The sequence below is a fragment of the Thamnophis sirtalis genome, unplaced genomic scaffold (genome assembly GCF_051295495.1).
Source record: "Thamnophis sirtalis isolate CommonGarterSnake01/CBP01778 unplaced genomic scaffold, rThaSir2_p1.2 scaffold_1, whole genome shotgun sequence".
NCBI classification, from domain to species: domain Eukaryota; kingdom Metazoa; phylum Chordata; class Lepidosauria; order Squamata; family Natricidae; genus Thamnophis; species Thamnophis sirtalis.
In genome coordinates, this window is record NW_028261381.1 from 29,514,280 (window position 1) to 29,531,925 (window position 17,646).

The 17,646-nt window shown below is 37.5% G+C and overlaps 1 protein-coding gene across 1 annotated transcript in view; it reads left to right on the forward strand.

The window, feature by feature from the left end:
• The window catches only part of DPP4 (dipeptidyl peptidase 4), a 73,474-nt gene that overhangs the window by 25,440 nt on the left and 30,388 nt on the right, over nt 1-17,646 (forward strand). The window contains exons 10-17 of the mRNA XM_087709758.1: nt 1,176-1,279; nt 1,901-2,030; nt 3,535-3,573; nt 9,317-9,421; nt 10,432-10,499; nt 12,156-12,209; nt 13,489-13,610; nt 16,600-16,647. Coding sequence (XP_087565884.1) covers nt 1,176-1,279; nt 1,901-2,030; nt 3,535-3,573; nt 9,317-9,421; nt 10,432-10,499; nt 12,156-12,209; nt 13,489-13,610; nt 16,600-16,647 — 670 coding nt within the window. The remainder of the gene's footprint in view (nt 1-1,175; nt 1,280-1,900; nt 2,031-3,534; nt 3,574-9,316; nt 9,422-10,431; nt 10,500-12,155; nt 12,210-13,488; nt 13,611-16,599; nt 16,648-17,646) is intronic.

Below are 17,646 nucleotides of genomic sequence, written 5' to 3' on the forward strand. Positions count from 1 at the left end.
GCTCAGTGGTTAAGACGCTGGGCTTTTCGATCAGAAAGGTCAGCAGTTCAGCGGTTCAAATCCCTAGCGCCGTGTAACGGAGTGAGCTCCCGTTACTTGTCCCAGCTTCTGGCAACCTAGCAGTTCAAAAGCAGGTAAAAATGCAAGTAGAAAAATAGGGACCACCTTTGGTGGGAAGGCAACAGCGTTCTGTGCACCTTCGGCCATTAGTCATGACACATGACCACGGGGACATCATCGGACAGCGCTGGCTCTTCGCCTTTGAAACGGACCCCCTAAAGTCGGGAATGACTAGCACATATGTGCGAGGGGAACCTTTACCTTTAAGGACCATGGATTAAGCAGATTATCTGGATCCTTTTCAGTCAGATTATGGACCTGGGTATGGAACAGATACATCAGTTGTTCTTTTGCATGTTCTCTGACATAGGAGGATGACGGTTCCTCCTTTGTGTGGTGCCTACATTGAGGATGTTCTCCCCACTGAAGCTCTTATGAGCTTCCAAAGTTCCCTCAAAGCCTTTTTATGCCAGCATGCCTGGGAATCCCCACAGGGACGGGTGAACCAGTGAGGTGGCTCCATTAACACCCGTTGTATATATTCTTTGTTTTAACACTGTTCATGTAGCTTTTTAAAAATGCTTTTTAATAATTGAATATTAACAGTTTTAAATATCTGTGTGATGGGCAGCAATCTAAATTAGATTAAATATATTAATAGTTCAAAGCTAGGCTCATTTTCAGAGATTAAATTAATAATGGACTACGACTAATGTATGAAATTCTAATTTATTTTGAGGGGTATGTTTAGTGTTTTTAGTCTTAATCTGAAAATAGAAAATCATTTTCTATAATAGAAATTTTCACTATGTCATGTGATTAGGAGTTAATGTTACATTGATCTCTAAAAGAATAATCATTCACAAAATATGGGTGGTCATAATGTATCCTGAATTGGCTGCTTTTACTAATGTAGAAAAATTACATTATGTTTAGTACTGGCCTTCAAATTTTTAGCTATGAACCTCTATAAAACACAAATTAATTTAAAAAATATATATAAACAAATTTTTCTTACATTTCATGTTGAGCTTTAAAAGCTAAGCCTTTGTAATTTTCTAATTAGCATTGCCATTTGGACAGAATCTGTTTTAATATGTTTTAATTTTATCCAGGCAGGTGCTATAAATCCAACAATAAAACTATTTGTTGTCAATATTGAAGCCCTTTCCACAAAAAATATCTCAGAAATTGTTGCACCGTCTAGTATAACATCAGGGTAAGTCCAAGTAATATACTTTGTTCTGGTGAATGTTGCAGATTATTATTGTAATTATTTTATAATTATTGAGTAATAAGATTTTAAAAAACATTCATTTATTACATTAAAAATCCTGTGGAGACTTCATTTATAAATACTGGATTTTTTTTTCAATGTGTACTCAGCTGGATCATTCATTTTTTTTAATCATATTTATTAAAACTGCCCAAGTCCAAGAAGATTCTGGAGGGCAAATAATAGGATATACACATAATTAATTGTCCAAACTAAAACACTGTAAAAGTTTTTTTTATATCCTAGTGACAAAACTTGAATATGTGAAGAGAAATATATAAGCTGAATTATTTGAGTAGTTTATTATATGTTATAAAATATAAAGGATATTATAAGCCAGGATGAGCCATATCAGCTTCTATATTTGAACATATTTTTCAAACATAAAAACAAATGTACAAATATTAATATAGTCTCTCTCTCTCTCTCTCTCTCTCTCTCTCTCTCTCTCTCTCTCTCTCTCTCTCTCTATCTATCTATCTATCTATCTATCTCTCTATCTCTCTATCTCTCTATCTCTCTATCTCTTTCTCTTTATCTTTATCTTTATCTCTTTATCTCCAGGGATCACTACTTGAGTGTTGTAACATGGGTGACTGATGAAATACTTTGTCTGCAGTGGCTTAACAGGATTCAAAACTTTTCTATGCTCACCATCTGTGATTACTCTAGTGATAAATGGCAGTGCCCAAAGGTATGAGTGAAGTTGGATTGTAACAATAGCAATAGAACGTAGACTCATATAGGTATATGACCCATTAGGTATATGAAAGAGGCAGTCCTTTTAGTAGACAGGAAACAAGCTATGTTTTTTAAATAGCAATAGCACTTAGACTTATATACTGCTTCACAGTGCTTTCCAGCCCTCCCTAAATGTTTTATAGAGTCAGCCTATTTCCCTCAACAATCTGGGTCCTCATTTTACCAACCTCGGAAGGATGGAAGGCTGAGTCAACCTTGAGCCGGATAAGACTCAAACTACTAAACTGCTGGCAGACAGCAGAAGTGGCCTGAAGTACTACATTCAAACCACTGTACCACTGCAGCTCTTAGAGGTTGTAGAGGTTGAAGGGTGAAGATTAGCTTGACAGTGCAAGCAAACAATTATATCCTTTTTTGTTAATAGGGAATGAATGGTAGGTGGGGTAAATAATGGAGTTGGTGGAGAGATGCTTGGGAAAACGTGACTTGGGAACGGGAGAGGCAGATTTGTGGAGTCCTCTCTGAGCTTCATTGTTTTCTTGCACATGTTTCATTACCCAACTAGTTAACATCACTGTTACTACTTGATGATGCTCCTTACTAATGAAATACCTGCAAGAAAACAATCAAGGTCAGAAATTATCAGGACCCCCATGGTTCAACCCGGCACTATAAATAAGACCTGGCAGCAGAGATGTTCACCCTCATCCCCTAGACTCTGTATCATGCCCTGCATGGGCCTTATTTTGAAAACTACTTGGAAACTGTGTTTGGTACAAAATGTAATGGCCAAGATATTAGCAGGTAAGCACCTGCTATAATCCTGATTCTCTGGTTGTTTCATTGGATATGAATAGGTTTCTGAGTTGAATTCAGAATGCTGGTTTCTGTATTCATGGTGGCACAGTGGTCAGAATGTGGTAGTGCAGGCAACTACTACTGACTGCTGGCTGACTGTAATTTGGCAGTTCAGTTCTCACTGGCTTAAGGTTGACTCAGCCTTCCATCCTTCCAAAGTAGGTAAAATGAGGACCGAGATTGTTGGGGGCATAATGCTGACTCTGTAAACCACTTAGGAGGACTGTAAAGCACTGTGAAGCAGTATATAAGTCTAAGTGCTATTGCTATTTAAAAAACATAGCTTGTTTCCTGTCTACTAAAAGGACTGCCTCTTTCATATACCTAATGGGTCATGCAAAACTAACGGGTATGTTTAAAATAGGCATTGCCTTTTATAATGTTGTTTTTAATAAATTTAAGATGATTGGGCTGCTGATATTTATTTGGATAGGTTTTACGTACTTATATGCATGTTTTTGTTTGGGTATTGTAATTCCCTAAGTCTTGGGAGTGGGGTAGTGAATCAATCAATCAATAAAAAAGCCATCTATTTGCAGAAAATTTTGTAAATATTGACATTAATCTTGAAAGAGAGAAGAGCTAGATTAACAGACAGAGATTACTAAAACAATGAAGATCTTTCTCTTTTTCCTCAGGAGCGTCGTGAAGAAAGTAAAACTGGCTGGGTTGGCAGAGTAAGTACAGTGATTTAAGGATCAACTTATATGTTGCATGGCAGCCAAGCATCCGTTCCTACAGAGGGAGCATAGCTAAAGAGATATCTTACAGTGAGGAAATGAAGCATTTCATTGTACCCGGCAGCTGTTTTCTATCAGAAGCATCTATACTCTTTCCTTCCTTGCCAGATTCTAGCCCCATATTAGTAAGATAAAGACAAGCTTGGAACAGTGTTATAAATATTTGTTAGCATGTGTATATGTGGGTTTCAGGGCAGGAAAAACAATTGGTTGAATACAATTAGACCTTCTATTTCCATGTTGCTTCTTAAAAGCACTGGGCCAATAAACAATCTGAACAATACTGTATGTTATTATTTTGCAATGTATAGTTTACTATATAGACACAAAGTTAGCTCTTAATAACTTTTTTTCCCATGTGGAATGTTGAGGATTTTTTTCAAGGCCATTTGGAATTGCAATTATACTCCCACCCCCTGATGTGTGAAATACACTGACTTCTCAACTTTTTAATTAACCCTGTAACCAAGTCTTCGTTATAGTCTTTGTTATATTTTGCAGGTCATATGGAACCCACATCTCTCTCACATTTCTGTCTTGCAATCCCTAATTTTTAAAAAGGATGTGTGATATATAATGTCATTGCAGTCTTTTCTCATTCTCTTCAAACAGTAGTCAAAGAACCAAACATTGTGCAAGGAGTTGTCACATTATAAGTAGTTTTAATCAGTTATTACAAGAGGACTGAAAAAGTTGAAACTTGATAGCAACTTTATTTTTTGTGGGATATCATCATATCCATTTATCTTTAGAAGAATGGAACTATTGCTAGGACTTCGTGTTAATGAAATTAATGTAAATTATTATTTGCTGATTTGGCTATTCATTCTGACATTGGCAATTTGTGTGGATTCAGCAAACATTGATATTTCTGATTTCATCTTTCAGATTATCTTTTTGTGGTTGACATATTAAGTTAAAAAGTAGTGGCTAAGATGCTGAACTTGTAGATCAGAAAGGTCGGCAGTTTAGCGGTTCGAATCTCTAGCACCGCGTAACAGAGTGAGCTCCCATTACTTGTCCCAGCTTCTGCCAACCTAGCAGTTTGAAAGCATGTAAAAATGCAAGTAGAAAAATAGGGATCACCTTGGGGGGAAGGTAACAGCGTTCCATGCACCTTTGGCATTTAGTCATTCCGGCCACATGACCACGGAGACGTCTTTGGAAAGCGCTGGCTCTTTGGCTTTGAAATGGAGATGAGCAGAACCCCTAGAGTCGGGAAAGACTAGCACATATGTATGAAGGGAATCTTTACCTTTACTTATATTAAGTGGAACCTAGTGTTTTCATATCTAATGCCTACAACTAGCAGTTGTTCACATTTTGGGGACATAGAGGTATCCTCGGCTTACAAACATTTGTTTAGTGACCATTTGAAGTTATAACAGCACTAAAAAAGTGACTTTTGAAAATTTTCCATGCTGATAATCATTGCAACATCCCCATGGTCATGTGATCAAAATGTGGATGCTTAGCAACTGCCTTGTGATCACCTTTCTGACAAATGAAGTCAATGGGGAAGCCAGATTTACCCAACAGCCATATTACTAAGTTAACAATGCAGTGATTAACTTAACAACTGTGGCAAGAAAAGTTATAAAATGGGACAAAACTTACTTAACAACTGTCTTGCCTAGCAACAGAAACTTTGGGATCAATTATGGTTTCCCCCATTGACTTTGCTTGTCAGAAACCAGTTGGGAAAGTTACAGATGGTGATCCAATGTCATTGGGACAGTGCAACCATCAAAGATACATGCCAGTTGCCAAGCACCTGAATTTTGATATTGTTATCATGAGGATGCTGCAATAGTTATAAGTCACTTATTTCAGTGCTGTTGTAAACAAATAGTTATAAATCAGGGCTGTAAAATGAATATTGTATGGTCAGTAGATTGCCAGGTTCTGCCTCTAAAAGGAGAACAAGTTTATAGGAACAAGGAGCTGTACAATAACATTACTAAATCTATATGTAGGAATAATGCTTCCCCCCCCCATTATCATTTGCTTAAAAGAGTCATGTTTTTTTTAAAGCATCAAATATAGACCCACCCTGCAAAATAATGGAAGTTAGTATCTTCTGCTGTCAAACCTGATCAGAAAAGAAAGACCTTAATATAACTAACACATTTTAGCTCTTCACGATAAAATCTCAGGAAGCAACGTGATAAGCAGATTGTGTATGGTGTGAACAGTGAAGCAAACGGAAAGGAAAGAAAAAAAAGGAGGAGTATAAATCTACTATAGAAATAGGAAAAAATAGGTTAACATTATTATTGTCATGCTTGTTCCACTATGATTTATATATGCTCAGATAAGTCAGTTACATCAAGAAAATACAAGGTATCTTATTACTGTATAAGACATATTACCTGAAACTTCCCTTGTTTTAAATGTCCCTGAAAATTTGATTGGGATAGAATAAAAAATGGGTACAGCCAGCGATAAAATAATTTGGATGGACATGGATCTCTTTGTGTTGTTCAGCTACATCTCCAACTCCCATCAATACTAGCCAACTGGTGGAAATGGTGCTAGAATGCTTATTCTTTACAAGTAAAAACTTCAAAAAAAAATTTAGAAAAACAAAACAAAACATTTTAAAATGTGCATTAAAAAAGACAAAAACACAAATACATATTTTGTTTCCTCCTAGCTGATTATTGATAGATGTATTACAACAATAATAGTATGGCATTTTTGAAGAAAGACGTTCCAAAAGATTTTTTTTATTCAGTTGTAATTCATCTCTTTACCAAGTTTTTTAAGATTAAGTGTATATGACACTCTAAATTGTTGTTGAATGCAATAAATAAGAACAAACTCAATTCCAAGAATGAACTATTGTTCCAACAGCTCTGATAAGATAACAGTGAGCAATTTGTTCACTGGTGATTTTATGAGGATGTTAATGGCTTTTTAAAGGTAATTGCTTGACATGTTTTGTGGAATTATTCAAATGGGGTATTAGAGTTCTACTGTACTGAAATAAATTTGTTGTCTGCAGTAAATTATGAAGCGTGAAAAAAGATGGTTTTTACTCAGTTGGAATATTTAATGAGATTAAATTCAAGTAATTTAAATTCAAGTAACTTCAAGTAAGATAGTGACACTGATTGCAAAAATGTTCTCTGCATTTATCAACAAAATAGCTTTCCTCAGGCAAAATATCTTCCAGAAAAAAAATCTGTCAATTCCTAAAAGTATTCTCAAAGACAAACTTAAAACTGCTGACATAGATGCACTTGAAGGTTACTTACATGCTCTAAGACAGGGGTGTCAAACTCAATTTCATTTAAGGCCACATCAAGTTGGTGTTGGACCTTGGGGGGCCGGGGTGGGTGTGGCCAGGGTGGGTGTGATGGACTGAGCACTCTGCCAGCAAAAATGGGCTCCTAAGCTCTATTTCGGCTGCGATGGCCTCCTGCAACCCTATGTCAGCAAAAACAGAGCTCAGGAAGGGCACATGCAACCCTCCCAAGCTCCATTATTGCTGGCAGAGGTACAGACTGGTCCTTCACCGTTTCCAGATCTAAGCATCTCATGGGCCGAATCCAGCCCTGGGCCTTGAGTTTGACACTCCTGCTCTAAGAATTGACACATTGACTCAAGTTGGTGTGCTAATCAATTTGAAGATTCCTTACGGATGATTAAGCCATTCAAGCTACGGGATATAGATGTGTCAAAAGGATGACAAATACAAAACCAGTTTCAATTGAGAAGTTTATTTACACCTCTGATAGAACAAGAAGATGGCAGTGATTGTGGTTAGCACTAATTTCCCCAATTCGTATTTTTTTGAGACAGTTTAAGTGCAGTTCATAATCTTTTTAAAAAAGAAAGCAGAAAAAGGTCTTCATCTCAATGAAAAATAAGGGAGAAACTATTTTAATATTGTTTTGAACAGCCATCTAGCACGCCACTCTGAATGCCAAAGAATGTGTGAGTTTGAATATTTTGATTAACAGCCAGAATTACCTTAAGAAGTGGGGGCTGTGTAAGGATAAGATAATAGGACTTCATTTCAGGATTCAAGTTATTTCTTCAAAATAGGGAACTGCCCTCAATAGATATTGCATTCGAATTTAATTTCTTTTGTCTTTCTGTATTAAAAGATGTATTCTCTTTTACTTCCATTTTTGTGGACATTTTGTACAATATCAGATTGAGTTGAAGATTTTTTTTCTTTGTTAATTTCTTAGGAGCTCATATGTAACTTGAAAATCTTCCTATTGCTGAGATAAAAAAATATTTTTGAGACATTTTTTTAAAATTCAGTGTGATTTTGTTGTTCATATATTCATTTATTATTATTCAAATTTATATATTTGTAATTGGAACTGTCTTCTAAATTGGAGGGAAAAGACTAAACCCTAATCATGTCTTTATGCTACACAGCATTTTATGTTGCATTATAGAAATTTTTTACTTTTTACTTATCAGAAGGCTGTAAGACAGTGGTGTCAAACTCGGGTCATCACATGATGTATCACAAGTTTTTTCTCCTTCACTAAACTGGGTGTGGGCGTGGCCAGCATGTGATGCATCTGGGCCATGGGCCGCGAGTTTGACAGCCCTGCTGTAAGACAATGGGAATCTAATCTTCAGAGATCATGGTTAGGGAGTAACAGGTGAAGGACATTTTGGAAGATAGATGGTAATACTGGTAACTGTGAGGCAAAAGACTTCTGGCAGGATCTTTTTGACGTTTTCTAAGATTCTTGGGTGAGGAAGTTTGAAATCCTTTCATATAGGTTCATTTATGCCACTTCAAATATAATTTCTTTTTTCAAAAAAATAGGTTTCTATGAATAACAAATTCATTTCCTTGCGATTTGTTAATATGCTATTTAGAAAAGTTGACTTTAAAGCTAACATTAATAAATATAATTAGTGATTGACAGTACCAATAACAGCAACAATTTAAAAATTAGAAAAAGTGACTATTTCTTTGTGTAGTACAGATATAAAAATATTGAACAACTAGGTCTTCTGCCAAAAAGGGCTGAAGATCACTGATGCAACCCTCCAAGATTTCTGTTGAATGTACGGAATAGCAGAATAGTATTAAATCAATGATATATTCAGTTTACAGAAGAGCTACTGGACAAGCCAGTGTTCTCAGCAGAGTAACATAAGTAAACGTACTCAATATAAAACAGTTGAACTGAATGTTTTGGTTAAATTTCAGTGGTTGTGAACTTTAAGGTATCAGAATTTGAGAACACAAAACTGGGCAGAGCTAGAGGGTTGGCCTCTCTTTGCTTCCTTCAAACTATTTATTGCTTTGTAAATATTCCAAAGTCTATATATGTCAACAAATCTTACATTATGATTTCCTTTTTAATTAATTACCTTCCATTTCTTATATTACAAAAACAACAAAAGAAAATAAACAGTACAGAAAAATGAATTGTCAAAGAGCCAAGTAATTGCAATTCGCTGATGTTCATGTTGAAGTAAAAACAGCCAATGCCACAGTAGAAACCTATGGCTTTTGTTTCATTCATTTTGAAAACATTAGGAATAACGTGACCTTTGGGAAATAAAATAATAATAATCCCTGAACAAAAATGCAATAGTCAATGTATTTCTATGAGTGGTTAAAATTAATAAACCTATGAAATAGAATACTTACTTACCATTACACCTATAACCATTTTATTGTTCTTTTTCACAGTTTCAGCCATCGGAACCTTACTTTGCTTCTGACAAAATTAGCTACTACAAAATTATGAGTGATTCACAAGGATATAAACATATTCACTACATTGATAATGCAGGCGTAAGTAATGAGTATTTGTGCATGTTTCTTTATATTTGTGCAGGGTTGTTCATAAGGAAGGACAAAGAGAGGCAAATATTGACACCTGTATGATGTCATTACTCAGTGCCATGGCTTATGTTCTTGCATAAGACATAATGAGAGCATTTTTTGTGATAATGTGTTTACTTACATATTATCATTTTTGAGTTATCAAAGTTTGCTGCAGACAAATTTTGAAACGACTCTGGCTGAAGCACTCTACAATGTGCTAGAGTCATAACACAGGCAGAGGCTGGTAGAGCCAAGGCCATCTCAACAAATACTGAGCAAGAAAGGAGGGGACTGTCTGAAGAATTTTCCATTTACCCAGTTGGGCAATGTGACCTGTGACATTTGGGGGGAGGGAATCATGTACTCTTAATTATACTGAACCAGAGGTAGGTTTCTGCCGGTTCACCCCGGATCAGATGAACCCAGTAGTGGTGGTGGCAGGAGGCTCCACCCTCCCACCTGGACACCTCTACGCAGAAGCGTCACATGAGCGCACACATGCACACGAGTGAACCGGTAGTAAAATAAATTGAAATACACCACTGTACTGAACCACAGGAAATATTTAGAACTGGCTTCACATTTTAATGTGCCAGTATGATGTACTCAATAAAGAGAATCTTCGAGAAGAGTTCCAGTCTCAGGGATCATTAAAAAGAGCCGAGGTGGCGCAGTGGTTAGAGTGCAGTACTACAAGCTACTTCAGCTGACTGCTAGCTGCAGTTCAGCAGTTCAAATCTGACCAGCGCAAGGTTGACTCAGCCTTCTATCCTTCCAAGGTAGGTAAAATAAGGACCCAGATTGTTGGGGGCAATACACTGACTCTTAAAACCGCTTAGAGAGTAAAAGCACTGTAAGCAGTATATAAGTCTAAGGGTTATTGCTATTGCTGTTATTTGGAACCATGACAATTGTTTTGTGTATGAATGTGTAACATATTTACGGAGATTCATGTTTTATCTCATCCTTATACTTAGAACGTTAAACCTATTACAAGTGGAAAATGGGAAGTAATCGATATAGCTGCTCTAACAAATAACACCCTGTAAGTATCCATTGATAACTTTTGAATATGTGTGTGGCTCATACCTTTTTAGAGATAGCCTTTTCTGTTTGTCCTGCTTTTGTCTGTTGTATTAGAATTGAGACTGAATGAAAGCTTAGCATGGCAATGTTATGCTCCCTTGCCTTTTATACTGAGTGTGCTGACTTTCCTTTTCTTTCATTTATGTCTTCTTGTTAAGCCAAAATCTCATGATTTTTGAGATATAAATCTTCTATTCCAATCTCATTAAGGCACGTTTTTATTTTACATCCCACTGGATTCTATGTGACAAGTTAATCATTACTAATTTAAGCTTTTAAGATTTCAGTAAGACCCAAGTGCCACTAATTTTAGTTGAACTGGGAGCCTATCTGTCAAAATAATCCGTGCTCAATGTGTAATATTCTACAATAGAATAGCACTGAGGTACATTGTCTTCTATCCTTGATTATGAAAATGCCATTCTCTTTCCCCCAATGTCTGCTTTCTTTACATAGGACCCACTGTTAATACTTTATCTTTATTGAAATGCAATCAGAAAATGCAACACTGCATCATCAAATAAGAATAACAAATATACACAGAAGCATTTCATTTCATTTCATTTTCCCTTTATTTGTATGCCGCCCTTTTCCCTGGGGGGACTCAGGGCGGCTCACAGTTCAAAAAGGGGGGGGGGAGGACAAACAATTTTCCAACATGAAGACAATACAACATATTAAAAAGAAAACACAACAGTCACACAATTCGAGTGGGGTTAGAATCTTAACCCCAGGCCAGCCGGGACAGCCAGATCTTTAGAGCGGCGCGGAAGGACTGGAGGGTGGTGAGGGTCCGGATCTCCACGGGGAGTTCGTTCCAGAGGGTCGGAGCAGCCACCGAGAAGGCTCTCCTCCGGGTAGTTGCCAGTCTACACTGGCTGGATGATGGAATTCGGAGGAGGCCTAATCTATGCGATCGTATCGGTCTAGTGGAGGTAATTGGCAGTAGGCGGTCTCTCAAGCACACACATATAAAATCTGTAGATGTAATACAAAGCAAGCATAAAGTGCAATAATGTAGTATAAACATGCTACCTCTCCCCATTGCATACAAATCTAAACAAAATCAACAACAGATTGTAGCTACTTAAGAAATAAATCCTGCAATGTTTCACCAATTTGTTTCCTACAAGTCAGTCACCTATTATATTTTCTCATGATGAGATGTTCCACAGAAAGCATATTAGAATTGTTGAATACATTCCTATGATTTAATATTTATTTATTATAGCTTCTAAATACATAATATATTCTCTAAAAGTACTCTGCATATTCAGGGGGAAAATGGATATTCAGAAGTAGAGGTCTATGCTGGCAGTTGTCTATTAAGTAATAATTGCACTTGTTTCTCCCTTATTTAACACATTTATATCGCTGCCCAACAACTTTGAGTAACTTATAAGATTAAAAATTCACATTACAATAAGTGTTCTTCTTTGTCTGTATAATGAGATACTTTCCATTTTTTGTGGTAGCATAATGTCTTTCCCAGTTTAGAGACTCATGTAGAATTGAACTTCTGTATTATTGTCCTAGGAAATTTTTATTACAATAATCTAAATGATTATTAAGATGATGTATTAATCCATCTATAATCCCTTTGCTTATTTCACAGATACTTTATTAGTAATGAATTTAATAGTACTCCAGGAGGAAGACAACTTTATAAGTAAGATGCTTTTTATTATGGTTCTGCTATACAGAGCCTTCATAGCATATATCTTTATTATTTTTCACATTTTTTAATTGCCTACCTCCAGTTTGTTCTAGTGCTTAAAATGCTAGCTTGGGAACGAGGAGACTGTGAGTTTTAGACCCACCTTATGCATGAAAGCTGGCTGGGTGACTTTGGAACAGTCCGTCTCTTTCATGGTTATTATTGGGGGAAAATAGGAGGAAGAAGGAATATTAATTTGTTTGCCGCCTTGAGTTACTGTAGTTGTAAACAAAAATAAATGTGGGATAAAAGTAAAATAAATAATACCTTAATGTAAGGATGATAATAATGATATAACAATTTCTAAATTCAAAATTAAATTCTGGAAATACAAGTCATAAACTGATGGGCGAAGGAAGTATGCTGCTAGTAGGGTAAATTGGACACATTTGTAAATAAATTGAATTATTCAGATGAGAAAAACTGATGACAGTGCATTTATGGAATGCTGAATCCATGGAATGATATTGATTAACAATATTTAGCACTAAAACATTGGAGCCCTTGCTTTACTGCAGGTAAAGTAGACAATTGAAGAAAAAAGAAGAGAAATTTGAATAATTATTTGAAGGCAAGCATATAAGCAGCAAATGTCCATTGTAGTTTGCAAAGAAATACCCTTAGAGTAGCAGAGGGAAAAAATGTATATAAAGATGAATTGCTGTTTGAGAGAAAGTCAGCACTTGTTTAGAAATTGAAGTTGTAAACCATGCTATTACCACAGTGGTGGGTTCCGGATCCCGTTCCAACCGGTACCGTTGGAACAGGCCCAGTGCCCATTGGAACGGGCAATGCGTGCATGCATCTTAGCACCTTCACGAGCCTCCACCATGCTCTAGCTGCTCAGCGGAGCATCGCGCAGGTGCTGTACGCACTGTGCACGTGCACGGAAGCTCTGAAGACTTAAAAAACCAGTAAGGAACTCGGGCTCGTGTGCAGGCCCTCCAGAGCACAATACCAGAATGGTATCTGGTGCTCCAAGCAGGCTCAGGTACACCCGTACCAGTACGTACCGCCTGCAACCCACCACTGCATTACCAGCAAAAAAAAAAGAACATGAAGCATTGGCACACCCAAATATAAATTATTCTGGTCATCAAAGGGAGGCAAAGGCGGAAAAAACGCTGATGAATGTTCCTGTTGAAATCAAAAGTATTTGTAGTGGTGTGCCTTTATGATGTGCAATAGAATACAGATTTCTTCTACCTTTCTCTTTCCCTCATTTTTACAGAGTGGACTTAAAAAGTGACTTGAAAAAAGCATGTATCACTTGTGATTCAAAGGTGGAAGCATGTCAGTATTTCTCTGTATCCTTCAGCACAGACGCAAAATACTATAAACTGAATTGTTACGGTAAGTATTACAGAACTCCCTATCCTTACAGAAATGCAACTCCATCTTTAAAAGTCCTAATAGTTAATAATTTCAGAGTATAAGACACACCTTTTCCCCTCAAAACAGAGGCTGAAAATCTGGGTGCGTCTTATACACTGAATACAGCATTTTTGCAAAATGGCTGTGCAGAGCCTGTAGGAAGCTTTTAGAGAGTTTCTGGGGGCTGGGGAGGGCAGAAATGAGCAAAACATGGGCCATTTCTTGCTCAATTTTACTCCCCCCCCCCACAGCCCCCAGGAGCAGTCTATAAGCTACCTAAAGGCTATCCATGCTTTTTTTGACAAAAACAGACCGGTTTTTTGCTCATTTTGGGCCCCCACCCCTAGGAGCACTCTGCAAGCCCCCTAAGGATATTCATGCCTTTGGGGGGGGAACAGGCCCGTTTTCACAAAAAATGGGCCGATTTTGGGAGGTTTGCAGAGTGCAAAAACTTTTTTTTAAATTTTCCTCTTTAAAACATTGCTGCGTCTTATACTCTGAAAAATATGGTACATGTTGTCTCTTTAATCCATGATTCAAAGAACTACTGTTGTTTGGATGGTCATATGCATAAACATTTTCAAGTGCTTCAGGTACTTCACAGCCATCACCATTTGGCATTTTTTTTAATTGCAATTTTTATTCTTGCTTTTCCTCTTAAGAAGTAAGGCAGCAGATGCTGTTAAAAAACACTCGCCTCAGAGGAACAACTTTATGATATAAATTGGGCTGAGAGAAAGGGATGAGTTTCAAGATCAAGGGAAGGTTTGAAGCTAGGTCTCCCTACTTCCAGTTATCATCGGAACCATCATGAGAACTAGAGGATGGGCTGCAATTATGCTCTTCTTATACATTGATGTCTCCACGGGTTTAAAAAATGAAGAGTATCACAGTGCATCATGAAATATAAAGTGTTTTTTTTAAAGACCTACTAGAAAACTTTTCTTCAGCTTGGTTGCTTATCAGGCAGCATTAACTAGAAGAGCAGTAATTGATGCGATCATTTTCAATTTGGCCGAATTTATCCCCTTAAAAGAGGCCAGTGTGCTTGAATATTTACTGCTAAAATTTAAAACGATATTGACCATCCGTATATACTTTGTAGGACTATTGTTTGCGGAGAGAGGCAAGCAAGGACCAGCCCTTTGAGCTGTGTATTTGTGTGTGTGTGTGAGAGAGAGAGAGAGAAAGAGAGAGAGAGGGAGGGAGGGAGAGGGAGGGAGAGAGGGAGGGAGAGAGAGAGAGGAAGGGAGGGATTTTGAATTTGAATTTGAATTTGAATTTATTTGTTATTTATAGGCCGCCCTTTTCCCTGAGGGGACTCAGGGTGGCTTACAGTTCATGGGAAGGGGGGTGCAAGATAAAACATAAGACAGTGCATAAATAAAAAATAAAACAATAAAACACAACTTTCATTCAGCATTCGGGTGGGGCGGATTAGAATCTTATCCCCAGGCCTGACGGGATAGCCAGTTCTTAAGGGCTGTGCGGAAGGTCTGGACGGTGGTGAGGGTGCGAATCTCCACGGGGAGATCGTTCCAAAGGGTCGGAGCTGAGGGAGATAATATTGGAATTGGTTAGGGCAATGCTAATCTAGCACCCCCATCCCCTATGTTCATTGTGGAAGATCCCTGAAGGGAAAGCTATAACGAGAATATGACAGCTTCTTTGCCTCAGCCAAAAGCAGCAGAAGTTGCATTAGGAGTACACTCCTGTTCCTGACGCTTTAGTGGAGATGACTTTCCACCCACCCACTATTGGGAGACATGTTCTTCTCCTGCCCACATTTCTTGAAATTTGCTTCCCCTGTTACTCCTCACATTTTCCAAAGCAGCCATTCTCTTCTCCCTGAACAGCTGTAGAGTCCAACTGCTGGCCTATCCTTTTTTCTCTTGGTGCTGAGAGGACCTTTAAAAGCAGCAGGGAGTCCCCATTTGCTTCATAATGTGATGTCAGGGAGGATCCATAAGCAGCCAATCAACATTGGCAAGTTGCTCAATCACCAGAGGCTTTTCAGAAATAATTGAAAAATCATTTGTCTGAAATGATATAGGCAGTGATGGCTAACCTTTTTGGCACAGAGTGCCCAAACCGGAATGCACGCACACACCAGGGCACCAGAAACCTGATGACCAGCTGGCTAATGTACATGCACACCTTGGAAAGCCGATAACCAGCTGGCAGGCGCACATGCGCGCATCAGGAACCCGACAACAGCTGGCTGAGCTGGAGTGACGGTGCGCATGCCCACAGAGAAGGCTCTGCGTGCCACAGGTTCGCCATCACAGATATAGGGACTCCTACTTGAGCAGCAGGGTGGACTAGAAAACCTCTAAAGTCCTTTCCAATTCTGTTATTCTGATTGCAATATATGTCAGTAAGATAGAAGTGATAGAAAGTATGGGCCACATGTTGCCCATGGGTCAGGACTTTGAGGTCTTTGTTCTAAAAATGACGCTGTACTTTGGGCATCCAAATGTGAAGAACAAAACTGATTTTTGACTGGCAAGAGTAGAAAGACAAAAATAATAATAATCCCAGCCTTCAATTTCCAGCTTATTAGCTGATATTACAATTGGTATTAATTTGTTGAAGGAAAAGCATTTTGTTTACAGTGTTATTTGTTGTAGAATAGAAAAAAAGATATACTAAATTAGCTTATTTCAAAATCATAAAATTAGTATGACAGTTAGCATTAATTGGTTCAATTGAATGTAGTTTTTATTTACAGTATTTATTTATTTTAAATATATTTATGGATTACATGTTGTACCTGATTAAATAATCTTTCCACTAAATCATTGATTAAAGCTGCAAAGGAAGAAAATGCAGAATAAAATGCAAAACATAAGAACATCTCAGTCAGAACACATTGACAAAGAAACAATAGCAATAGCTGGAATAAAATTAACTTCAGTGAAAAGTTACCTTAATTAATTGGATTTTTTTAACACTCTGCAAATAACAGGTCCTGGCCTGCCCTACTTCACCTTGCAAAACAGCAGTACAGACAAAGGTATTTTATTTTATTTTTTTCCTCCTTTAGAACAACATGAATGCCTGTCTATTCTGGGATATTTATGATCTATTGTTTGTAATATTTTCTCTATACATATCTTACAGTAAGATCAATTATACATAATTAGCTTTATTTCTGGTATGAATGCATGAGATTACACTTTGGGGATGTAATTCAGTGACCGCCCCCAGTCGGGTGCATGCATGTGATGGGGTTTAGTTCCCATCACACCTGAAAGCAATTCAAATTGCTGTTTGGCTGCCAACAATGGGGCTTCTAGCCTAACATGTCTGCAGGGCATCAAGTTAAGAAAGCTTGATTTGATTTGTCTAATGCACACTATTTAGAAGTAAATCCCTGAGGTAGAATGAGATTCATTACTAAGAAGCTGTAACTGGTGTGTTAAAGGCATCAATGTAATATGTCACTATAATTTATATAACTTGATGAGAAAAAAATGATACCAACGCACACACATATTGCAAGGAGATCAAATTTCCAATAATAGCTGGCAAAAGAGTACAAACCTGGGACAAAATATCACAATCACAAGAGATTGTGATATGTTTTTTAAATGCATGTAGCAATTCTGACAAGCTGAGATTGTTGCCAGCTGAGCTCATATTTTTTTGAGCTGGTGCTACTTAGATCTTGAATGTTACCGCATTGTTGAGGAACGCTCCAGTTGGTATGAAAAGAAATATATTTGTGGGAAAGAATTTGGATTGTTCTTTCTGTTGATTTAAGTGTGTGTTGTTTGCTCTTCCCTTTCCTCCCCTGCTTGTAATTAATATTTGAAATCAGAGCCATTTTTTTCCCATCAATCATCTCCTACACATTTGCTAGGAAGTAAGTCCCACTTCCAGATAGGAAGCACAATGGCTTAGCAGTTAAATATGCTGAGCTCATCAGCTGGAAAGTTGACAGCCTGTGTTTGAGTCCTGAGTACCACACAGCAGGGGGTAAGCGCCCGTTACTTGCCCCAACTCCGGAACA